The sequence below is a fragment of the Pleurodeles waltl genome, chromosome 12 (genome assembly GCF_031143425.1).
Source record: "Pleurodeles waltl isolate 20211129_DDA chromosome 12, aPleWal1.hap1.20221129, whole genome shotgun sequence".
Lineage (NCBI taxonomy): Eukaryota > Metazoa > Chordata > Amphibia > Caudata > Salamandridae > Pleurodeles > Pleurodeles waltl.
Window position 1 is genome coordinate 626,427,545 of NC_090451.1, and position 12,420 is coordinate 626,439,964.

Consider the following 12,420-nt stretch of genomic DNA (forward strand, 5'->3'; position numbering starts at 1 on the left):
TAACCCAGCTACATATTTTACAAGGCTGTGTTCAATTTCAAAGTATTAACTCGGCAAAAATCTAATGGAAGAAGAACGTAACAACCATGAATCGTATCCTAGGGCTCACAGTCACTATTTAGCACTCGGTCGTTCTTCAGCTAGGTTCAGGCTACACGAGTACCATGTACATACATGCAACGATATTGCCAGTGTTGAGTTCCTAGAACGTGCGCATCACCCACAAACCGCCCAAGCTAAAGGACAGTCCTGTTTGCATCGCCTTGATAAAAAGAGCAATTTTGTGTGCATATTTAATGGCCATTTAGAAGTACAGTCATTTTGGCAAGTAGTCTCATTCCACTCCTCGTGCACAGTGTGTACCAAAATGGAGTGTGCAGCTGTCCACCCTAAATGTACCTCACAATGCAAAGGGATAAGAGGCTGTACACATAAAATCATTTGCCTTCCGCAAATCATGGCCCCTCGCCATTCTTAGCAATGGTGCATCTGCATAATACATATTTATATAGTGTTGTGCCATGCCAGTAAAAATAAATAAGACACAATAGCACGTTATTTGAAACAACGTTAATAATAAACACAAAACCAAATGTATTAATAATAATACATTTGCACAAACAGTGCAAAGGTATTATTACCAGAGTAGAGTGTAGAGGTCTTGAGAAAACAATGCTTGATGCCTCCATTCTACAGTCACTTCATTGGGGGAAACAACTTGGATCATATTCACAAATCCTACGTAATGTGATTGTATCTTAGTGCACTGATTTATTCCATTGTGTTCTGGCTATAACTACAGTGGCATATACCATACGTTCCACATGCAGATCCGCAGAGTGTTATATGATATCATATATATATATATATCTGTGATCAAGGAGATGTGATCTCCGAAATGCGATGGGGAATTTTGCTGTGTATCACCATGATGCAATAAAATGCTGGACCTGAGCAAAGTTGGTGGTCACAACTGTTTTCTGTTGGTGAAACCTGATAAAGAGTTACGCCAAGTGGAAACAACTTAGAGTGGATGTAAAGGGAGTGCTACCCCCTTGTGACCTCCTGGGACAAGGAGCGAACAAGTTGGCTGTATATATAAATATATATATATTAGGCCGTTATACGCAAGCTTATATGTGTATATTATGCAAAACAGAAGGAGAGAACTCTGGGTTGTTGCAATCTTTAAGTGGAGCTCATTTATATGTTGCAAATCTACAACACCAGAGACACTCTAAATCCGCCCTTATTGTGTATATATGTACTGTCGCTACAAAAATATATAAATAATAACAATACAAAAATGTAATGTGATTTTTTTTTCATTACCAATTATTCTGTTTAAAGGTAGCTTCTTGGTACCACAAATATGAATGAGCATGTACATAAAGCATTCCCTGTGCGGAGAGTCAAGCACCACAAAGGTACCATGTTTACTGCCTAGGGCGAAAACAGATACATCATCCTTTTTGTGAGTAAAAAAAAAAACTGACCTCATTCAGTCTGAAGTGCTTAGAACCTTGGGATTAAAACCACCCCCCACAACCCCCGCAGTAGATGACACCATTAGAGCAGAGTGGCCAATTTACTTTATCTCGCTTTTACATTACAGTATACCTCATGACTCAAAATATCAATAACTTATTTTGGGGGGCTAGGTTATCTCTCGTCAGGTGATCAGAGGTGCTCGGGCCGCACTTCTTGCAGTTCTAGAGGCTGTGTACACTCACCTCTGATGTCATCTGTGCTTGGCATCTAGGTAAGACATTCAAGTTCCAAGTGGGCGACTGATCCTCTCATCCGTCTGAGGATTGTACAATTAATACAGTTCAAAATGATAATTTTTATGACACTGCCTACCGTGCTATTATTCTGCAAGACTGTAGCAGCCGAGCACTATACACAAAAAGCAATGGCAAAGCCAATAGGCCTCGACGTTATAATGCGAGTGCAAAGTTATTGGCTTTGCGAATGTTTGTCTGTAAAGCATTGTTTACAAATAGTAAAAGAAAAAAACATTTTAAAATACTGAAGGAAGAGCAAACATGTATCTAATGGTATCTCAAAACTATACAGTGAATTGATTATTTTCACTGTTTACAACTGTCATGGTATATTTATCAAATATGTATGATCTAAGGAAACTGTAAAGTGCATGGCTTTAAAAACAATAACAAGGAATTTAAAAAGAATAAGGATGCATCAGAATGTAAATGGAAATGCTTGCCAAGGCCTCATTTACTTTCCACGGGATTCAGCCATTTACTCCTCAGCACTGGCCCAGGGAGCAGATTTTTGGGCCTTAAGGAAATGTGTTATGCTAAATACACCTTCTGCCTCAGACGCCAGCTGAGTGCAGCAGACTCCCCTCCACCGCCCATAGAAGTCTTTGTGTGCCAAGGCTTGTGCTTTCAATAATATGTGGAATGCAGGCGATACAACGAAAGAAACCTGTAGAGTCTGCCTCTCAGCCCTACCCCAGCAGAAGTATCGCTGTTTGTGTGTTTACAGACAAGCGGAGGGGTGTGGAGCAACACAGTGATGGAAGGGGGTACTTGAGGGGTGAAGCAGCACAAGAGGGAGAAATCTAACATACATGCGCACTCTTATCGAGTGCTGTATGAAAAAGGCAAAAATAATTCCTTAAATGTGAGCACCGAAAAAATACAAGTCTGCCAATCAAAATGATCATAAAGATGCTCAGCCCCAGTCTATGAAGAGGAAGGCAAACCCTCAAATAAGAAGCTATCAGATGAGAGTCACAATAAAGCCAACCTATGGTAAGCAATAAGCAGGCGATAAGCCCTCTATAAGCTCACAATAGATCTTTCCCAACCGGACACTCTGCGTTGTCTGGTAAGCTAGACCTAAAAATCAAGCCAAGCGCAATGAGATGCATCTGTAGCACAAATAAGTGAGATGAAGGTGACTGTACGCCATATCCGAAATAGCTTCAGATACAAAACACTCCTGCTCAGTCATGCCACTTATATAGGCGACTTGTATAGCCGAGCAATTCTTTGTTTGCTAGAGCAAGGTGGAGAAGGCGGACCTCGAAAACTCTGAAATACCAGTCATTTATTGTACCAACAAATCCTATGCAGTCGGTTCGACTCCTGCAGGGGCTCTGTAGCAGTCACAGAGCTCCTCATAAAATAATAATTTAAAAAAATTCCACAAAGCTTACTTCATGTTCTGCAACCATTCATGGGAGAAATACTCCAATGCAAGAACACAAGAGCCCAACATTGTAACCAGCTACAACAAAGATTTTGGGTTCTCCTGCAAAAATTGATGTGCGCCCCCTTCAATTTCAGTAAGGTTGTTTGCTCACAAACATGTAGGGCTTTGGTTGAATGGAAACCTTCTAATTAGATTAAGCCTGATTCAAAGTGAGAAGTGTAAAAGTCCCGGTGGAGGTCTACCCCACGGCTTCAATGTGTTTTATACTTTATGTTTTTTATATTTACAAAAACAGGTATGCCTGCTTACCTAACAGTATGCCTGGGAAACCTTGCAAAGCATAGGACTCCAAGCTTACTAATGCACTTCGTTTGGGCCCTGTTAGGCTGCCTATTCCTCCCATGTAGAGTTGTAGGTAGCGTACACTTCCACAGTGTGGGAAAGCCGCTGAATGTGAAAAAAACTTTATCACCACAGGGACACTTTTTTTCTCCTCAGAAAAAGTCCTTTCCACACCCCTGCTCCAGATCTAGAGGTGATCTGCTCTCCTTCACATCCTGAAAGGGAAGTTACTCCAGTCCTGGGCTGGAGTAAATTCCCAACCATTTCCAGCAAGCAATCAGATTTCAGTTTGGGACCGCCCACAAATGGTCATGTTTGTGGGCGGTCACAATCTTAGAGGGCAAAGAACACCTGGTTCTTCCTTCATCCACCCTTTACTATTGTGGACTCAGAAAACTCGTGGTGGGGAAATGTCCAATAGTAAAAGCCTTTTATTTGTTTGTGAATTGCTGAAGGGCGTAAATGAAGGCACTTTCATCCTCAAACATAATTGTACAGCTGGAAACACCTTTGTAAGTCAAGCACTTAATGTCCACAGCTGCCAAGTCTCCATGTCTGCTGAAGACCTTCGGCCAGTCTGGACTTTTTATCCAACTGCTCTTTGCGCTTTAGGATCTTTAAGCCCATTATTATAAAGTTATAAGCAAAACTACAAGACCCAGAATCCATTGTGCTGACGGTTTACGAGCCAAGAGAAAGTGAAGGCACTGCACATGACTTTTAGCTACTTCGCAGCTGTCCCCTCCCCCCTCTAGGCATCGCAGGCGCTGCAGAGACCCAAGTTAGTCCCTCCATAGTAAGAACCCCTCGAGTCTCTGCCAACCTTGCTGCACTGACATCCTGGATACTCAGTGCTGCCTCCAAGGACATCCTGAGAATTCCGAACATGTGGCTCTTAGAGAGCCGGGAGGGCACAGTCTGCGCCGAGGCCGGAGGTCAGGCCTTTTACAATACCACTTTTCCTTAAATGAATGCCTCTGGGAGGCACTGCATCGTCCGGATTTTTATTAATTTGGTTATTTAACTTAGAATTTTATATAGCGCAAAAAAATCCCAAACTGGTATCTGAGCGCTTTAGTTATAGTTACTAAAAGAATATGCCCGAACTGGGTAAGAGCAACCCCTAATATTTACAGTTGCTACTGCATAAAAGCAGTTTAAAGAAGAACAGATGCCCAGGTTAGGATACATTTGACATTGTAAATAATTATATACGTTTATAACAGCAATCACCCACACAAACACATCTAGGCAGGAAATTGGATTTTTACCACGAGGATATGTGCAGAGGGCATAAAGCCGGCACTGAAGAAAATAAAAAAACTGTGGGCGCCCTTTATTCTATTGAATATGTTTTAATATTTCCAAAATTCTACAATACCACAGGAAACTGAAAGTCGGTACCTGGCAGCGCCTGGGTGTATGAGGCGACCAACAGGAAGCGCTCCGAAACCACAGCACAAGGCCTCGTTTGGAAGGATGAACATACCCTTCCTTGCCTATTCTGTCAGAGCTGCACGTTTTTGCAGGGTAGCGTTACTTTGAGGATACCTCACTTTAGCATTATTCTAACTGCAGTGTCCTGACTTTCAAGTTGCGTTCCTTCATCAAAGTGACTGAGGCGCTAGGGTGCATAAAAATTAGAGGTGAGTGGAACTCACGGCGTTTGCAAACTCTGCAAGATTCTGCAGAGGGCTGCAAATGTGCGGGAGTCCGAACATCGCACCTACTCACGCTGATTGTTAGTCCCGGGAGCTCATTTCGTGCAGACAAATCAGCGCAAACGGCCCCACGTGGCACACTGGAGGGCGCTGCTGCTCGAGTTGGTTTTGCTGCCTCTCAGGTAGATTGTCTACTTGAGTGACAGCTTTCTCACCACCTCAACTTTCTCACCTGGAACAGTCACAACCGTCCGCGGCCGACAACGTTGGGAAAATCTTGGCAGGTCCTCTGCTAGCTCTGGAAAATCACACTAGGGGATGCCAATTCTTGCTCACGCTAGCCAACTTACCCTTGGCGAGCCGCTCCAAATATGTCATGCGGTAGCTGGTGGAATTCGTCAGAACTCCTTGTTACCATAGTAATGAGGAGAGGCCAAAATTCCACCAACTCCACCGGCGGAGCAAATTTATTGCCCGCCCCTAATAAAAATACAAAGTGGGTTCCTCAGTTTATGCCATGCACCAGGTAATGTAAGGGTGGAGATATTTGAGACGGTGGCCACCTCACATTATTATTCATGCATTAATTTGTTTTTATTAACACCCATTGGTTGTTCTCTCCGTATGAGACCATTTTGAATTCCTCAACTTGCAGCAACTAAAAAGGGACTACATTGCGTTGCTTGTTGTAAACGAAAGGGACAAAAGACCACAGAGACCCTCCTACTATGAATGCTGGCGATTGTTTTCATATAGAATAACAGAAAAGGGTTTATGACAAATTTGCGCCAACTACTCAGGGTTGCTACTGGGTCTGGCCTAGTACTCAGCTACGTACTCTATGTTGGGTTATTTGTAACATCACGGGCAAAGGAATATGTAACGGTGCCTCCGGCCACTGAAAGAGCTGCGGTCTCCATCCGCCTCTGAATCTTGATGATCTTTTTCAGAGAGAAAACATTTTTTATCACAAGTAACCCCTAGCTACTGTACTAGTCTTAAAGACTAGTCGGGCTTTGTAAAGGAGCAGCTTAATATATCATAAAAAATACAAAATCTATTACATTAAAAAAATCATCATATCGCCCTTCTCTTTATCCTTGACACCTGACCTAAGTAGTGTACCTTTTAGGTCTGACTTTAGCCAGTACTTTTTGGTTTTAGTAAAATAATACAGATATATTATACTTGCAGGGGTTTTCAGCAGGCCCTCTTCATCCTGACATTGTATCATTCAAATGTTGTTTCCGCCCACTACAGGCATTGGCTGTCTTCACTGTGAGGGATTGCATTGATCCTTTCCACAAGGAGCACATACAAAGGAATTCTAGTAGGGCAATGTGTTATTTTTGAGATCCCATGATATCCATACCTAAAGGCACCTTTTATCATTCAGAAGTGGATGTCACTCTCATCACCTCAAACCTAAGCATCTAAAATCAGTTTCCCTTAATTCCTATAAACACTCCAGGATCTCTGTTCATTGCTGGGGAGACATTCTTGAGTGCAAACCTTTGATCATTTATTGTACCAAATTGCTTGCTAACATGGGTGTCCGCAGTGGGGGGGTAAGGGGAGGGTACTTGCTCCCCTGTATTTGGGAGCAGCCTGGTGTGAAGGCTCACAGTGCAGCGTAACACTATGGCCGCCGTAGTGTCACGCTGGCTCAGGAAGGATGCCGTTTAAAATATGCCACTCCACTGAGAAAATTATGCCCCCTGAAAAAAATTCTGCAGCTGCCCATGCTTGCCAGTACTTTGCAGAATTGACTGCATCTTCAATCCCACGTGAACGGTATGGACAAGGTTGTCTATTTCAATTGAGATTCCTATTTAGGCTTCAGGCATTGGACCGCAAGGTCAAAGTTCCGTCTTAAATTTCTCAAGACGGGACTATGGCAATTCCCTCTTCATAACTCATTTTTCACACCTCAGAGGATTGGAAATGTAAGACAACTAGAATACACCAATATGTTATGTAAGTGACATATATAATAATTATGTAATGAAATTAGGTTGGAGTAGAGGAGAGGAAATAAACAGCTCCAGACAGGTAGAGACATTGACCACAGCAGGGTTTTTTGCTGGTGAGGGGGACTGGGTGGGATTCTTGCACTGTTTATTTCTTTGGGATTGTCCAGATCAGTGCTTGAAATGGAAAAATAGAAAAATAGAAGTTCAGTTACTCTGCGCCAGAGTACCTGCTTGTTTCTGAGAAGTGCTGGTACTCGCAATTAAAAGTATTGCATTTTTCTTGAGAAGAACAGGTACTCTCCCTCTCAAAATAAAAAAGTGCCGGTACTCAGTACCGACCAGTACCATCCTATTTAAAGCACTGGCCCAGACGCTGCAATTGTCTGACAGAATTAACTTTGAAATACATTACTTATTTCAGAAAAGAGTGACACGATATTTTGGAGCAATGGACCATAAGATAGCTCAGTGGATTAATGCTTCTGCTCTTGATATTTTTGGTTAATCTATGTGTCACAGCTTGGAATCCCAATGGATCCGACTACTGGTGCATCATCCCTGCAGATCATTGAAATGTAACTGAATTTATGTGGGTAAAAGTGACTCCGTAACTTTTATAGCACTAAGAAGCCTGAAGAGTGTAGCGGCAAGCGCTAAATAAAAAAAAAAATGTCTGTGTAGTGGAAGCTGGAAATGTGTCTCTGTAGAGTTAAGGACTGATAGAGAATAACGTGATTTCGTGGAAATCAGTGTTTTAAATGGGCAGGTACTGTCCGGGACTGAGTACCTGCACTTCTTTAATTTGAAGGGTAGAGTAACTGCACTTCTCAGCACTAGTACAATACATTTAATTGAGAGAGTCCTGGCACTTCTCTGAGGCAAGCAGGTACTCTAGAGTGAGTACATGCACTTCTGTATTTCCATTTAAAGCACTGCCGGAAACCCAGGGCGGAAAATTAACATGCGTGAGGGGAAAAATGCATTTTTAGGGTCGAGCCTGCGTTGCATGTGCTCGCGCATGCGTATCACAGCGAGACGCTTTAGGTATTAGAAAAGGGCTTGGAGCCCTGTCGACGTCACGTCAGTGTTTTTCATTGGTTCGTGGGCTTGCCTATTAAAATCTGCTTGCTTTCATTAGTCGAAGGCATGCATACGTCATGCCTTTTCCGGTGGCTAGCCCTCCTCGAGCGCATCGACCAAGTACAGAAAACACGCGAGGCTCGCTGTTTTCTGTCCGGCTCGTGGACTACATTTTCTCTATTTTCCTAGCGCGATTTCGCTTGCCAGAAGTTGAGCGCTTTACACAGTTAATTGCACTTTTTCGGGTTACGTACATAAAAGCACTTTTGCCGATAGGTGAAAAGTCGGGTTAGGAGTTTACAACGCTATCAGCACTAACATGAGCAAACGCGAGCCCGTTGCATTGCAAATGCTTGTTTAAAACTGGTGTGTCCCCACAGAGGAGACACATCAGGCTACGACTCCAGACGGATCACGTCACGGACCTGCCCCTTTCACCACAGGCCTCCAGGACGGGCGTGGCAGGGATTTCATAATCCGGCGCCTCCCTGGTTTCTTGAGTGTTCTGGAAGACATTTTGGATGACAAACCTAGGCTAATATCTTCAGTCAAACCATTTGTAAAAACTCCAGACAGCAAAATAAGGTGATATATTCATGCACAACCCGGTCGTGTGTGATAAGTGTATAATGTGTTGCTTATGCTTCAGGTTGTTAGTGGGCGGGAGAAAGAGAAATCTGCACTTTTAGTTTTGTAACTTAACAAGAAGTGACATGTTTTTTGCGGTATGAAGCACAATCGTCCTGAGCAGTGAAGGAGGAACCCACTCAGTGAATGTTCATGTAATACAGCCGGAGACAGGCTCAGACAAGGTGCTAAAATATCCTCTCGTGTCAGTACCGTCTCTTCCACAGTGTGCAGCGCTGTCAGGAAAAGTAAAAGTTAGGACAATATTTTTTTCCTATTTCCTATCTTGTTTTCCTACACAGATCTGGCCCAAAATTTAGAAATCACGGACCTAGCCCCTTTATGCCCCCTCCCTCAACTCGGGTGTGTCCTACGCCGACTCGTTTGATGAGGTTTAGCCTCCGCTGAATGTCCATCTGAACTATACTAACCCAGCCGGTAGCACTGTGAGGCATCTTTAGCGCCTACCTTCTTTTTTAGCCGCTCTAGGCCTGCAAAGCGCATCCACACGGCGACCCGTTGCCACAATACAAACAACAAAAATAAATACAAAAGAGCATGTAATATCGGGCTCTCTGGCCACTAACGTTGGCATTGTGCACAGAAAAAGACACATATCGTATTACAATTTACACTCCACAGACTGTATGAAGGCCAGGACTTTAATTTGTCACCACAAAATTAACGGACATACGCTTCCATGTTTTTTTTCTTACCAATAATGGCACACACGAGTTAAAAATCGCTAGATTGGAATGTGTGTGTGTGTGTGTGGGGGGGATCTGAATTCAAGTCGCTGAGATTCATTCAAGGGATGCACCCATCACCTGCTGCGGTTAGGGGCAGCGGTCTCAGGCCACGCCACTAACAGCGCCTTCAGTCACAACACAACTGCACAAGAGGGTGTAAGTAAACCCTTCGTGAGAAGCTCGCCACAATAGGAATGCCAGCGTCTATTACGTCTTGGACGACAACGCAACGCCTTACTTGGTCTTTTCTGTATAAAAACGGGGACTTTATCGATTTTCCACATGAGGTTTGTGACAGAGCTATGGGCGTTTTTCATTTACACACAATTACGTATTTCTGTAGGAAAAAATACGAATGCTCATATTTTCCCCAAAGAAAATGAACGGGGCGTCACAAAACAGTAGGGAAGTACAGTGTGTGTGTGTCAAACAAAGTCACGGGCGAAGGTGCAGCCGGGAGGATTGCTCAGTGAGATGAACACACTCCGCTGAAAAGCGAGGTGTTTGGGACATCAGGTCTTTGCATCCCATCGAGGTAGGGACCGGCCTCAATCCCCCTCAGGTAGGTAACTCGCGCACCAAAAACTCTGTAATGCCACAGTATTCCCCAAATATCCCCACACACGGGACTTCGTGGTCCTTGGGGAGAAAAGCAATGACTTTCCGTGAAAGTTTATGATAATAGGGCGCAGTAATGCGTGGGTGACCCCGCTCCTTGCCTAGAGCACGACTGGCAGACGTAGTATCACCTCACAGGACCCGCTCTGGCGACGAAGGCAGTGGTATTTTATTTGTAGCACGTGGAAGTGATCGGAAGTGTCCCTGGAGTTTCAACCAGGGGTGATCTTCTACAGGCTATAACCAATTCTATCGTGCAATCAATTTGTTTTCTTTTGGAATTTCTATTACACATTCCGATGGTCTCTTAGCAGGCAGGGAGTTTTTACGATGAACCAAGTAAATTGGAAGATTAGATAACTCCGTCAGCAAATGCACCTGCTGCAATGAACTCGCTGCACACCGAGACCCTGTCTTTCATTTTTTCGAAGTCGATAGCATGTCACCCACTGAGTTGTTTTTAATGAATGGCAGCTGTGAGCGTTGGTTATCAGACAACTGAGGTATGCTATGTGCCTTAATGTGCGAACTATACGAATCAACATTAATGATTATATATATTATTATTTTTTATCATTCATATTTATTTTCGATTACAGTTCGTATCCTCAAACCCAGCAAAATGGCCCAGTAGAGCAATGCTTCCTCAAAAAGACAAGTGTGTCACAAGCCTGGAGCCCATGCCTCATCCATTCCTACAAGGCAGAGATGACTCAGCCTTTCATCATTCCAGAAGCGAGATTATAAACCCCATTGAGGTCTTGTGTTAGTGCTGTGTGGTATGGTACGTGCTATTATTATTACTGATAATTACAAATATTATTTTATTAGCATTCATAACTATAAAATGGCTCATCAGTGTTTACCTCCTCAAAATAACCACAGTGTGTCTCACAAACCTGAGTTCGGGCTCCCACGCCTCAGCCTTTCATCTTTCGGAGGCTGATAAACTGAGCGTTAACGAAACTGATTATAACTTATTATCGGTGCAGTGTCGGGAGCTCTACGGAGCAGGAGCCCTCGCGCGCGCGCGCGCGCGCGCGGCCGCCGCCTTACCTGGCCTTCAGCTCCTTGTAGTCCTCGCGCACTTTGCTGAGCTCGAGCTGCAGGCGCGCGCGCTCCTTGGCCACGGAGTCGAGGGTCTTGCGCGCGTCCCCCAGCTCCCCCTCGTAGGCCGACTTGATGCCCGTCACCTCGCGGTTCACCACCTCCTCGGACTCGGTGATGCGCAGGCGCAGTCCGGCGTTCTCCGACTCGAGCGAGCGCACCTTGTCGATGTAGACGGCCAGCCGGTCGTTGAGCTCCTGGAGGTCCTCCTTCTCCTGCAGCCGCGTGATGCGGGTGGGGGAGAGCGGGGTGGCGGCCGCTGCGCGGGTGCTGCGCTTCTGGCCGGGGGTCTCCATGGCGGCTCGGTCGGTGCAGAGTCTACTGGGAGCAGCTGGCGGCCTGGCTGTCCTCGTCGGTGCCTCTGGCTGTCACTGTGCCCGCTGCTCCCGCTCCAGCTCACATATCCCGGCCAGGCCCAGGGAGGAGCGTGCTCGCACCGCCAGCTCCACCCTCCAGTTTCATGCTTCATTTTTTTCAAGTAGAAGAGCTTTGAACAGGGAAAAATCTGCAACTGTTTAACACTAGAGAGGAAAAAAAAACACCATGGCAGAGTTGTTGTTTTTTGAAACTTTAATAGGGTTGCGAATAAGTAACAATGCTGGGATCCACATGCCAGATTTTAGTAGGTCTTGTTTTTTATTCCCAGAATGTATCTGTTTACAATTTATAACTTTAGCAGCAATTTCACTGAAGATAAAATAGCAGCAATTTCACTGAAGATAAAAGAGAGACCTCTGATGTTGACCACTTCGGGTTGGCACATGAACTTGACTCCCTCCAAACTATCCTGTTTTTGGAATACCTTTTAGAAGAAATATGGACCAATTTGTTTATTCCAGGTCGTTTTCCACTACCTGGGAGTACATTTAGTAGTGTTTTCTTATCCCAAAACAATTTCCTAGTTCACAGTACCCCATCCCTTCGTGTGATCTTGATCTACAGGTCGTTTTTGACCCAGAGTATTTCAGAAGTTGGATGCTCATGATTCCAGACGTGGGCTGAGCGGCTCGTTAGTGACACTTGTACGCAGAGCACTGGTATTAGGTGATTCTCTGGCCGGGTTTTCCGCATAAGTAT

The 12,420-nt window shown here is 44.4% G+C and overlaps 1 protein-coding gene across 1 annotated transcript in view; it reads right to left on the bottom strand.

Annotated features, from left to right (window-relative positions):
- The window catches only part of LMNA (lamin A/C), a 112,915-nt gene extending 101,165 nt beyond the window's left edge, over positions 1–11,750 (bottom strand). Inside the window, exon 1 of the mRNA XM_069218015.1 lies at positions 11,293–11,750. Within this exon, the coding sequence (XP_069074116.1) occupies positions 11,293–11,639 (347 nt within the window). The 5' untranslated portion in view covers positions 11,640–11,750. The remainder of the gene's footprint in view (positions 1–11,292) is intronic.
- Between the last annotated feature and the right edge of the window lie 670 nt (positions 11,751–12,420).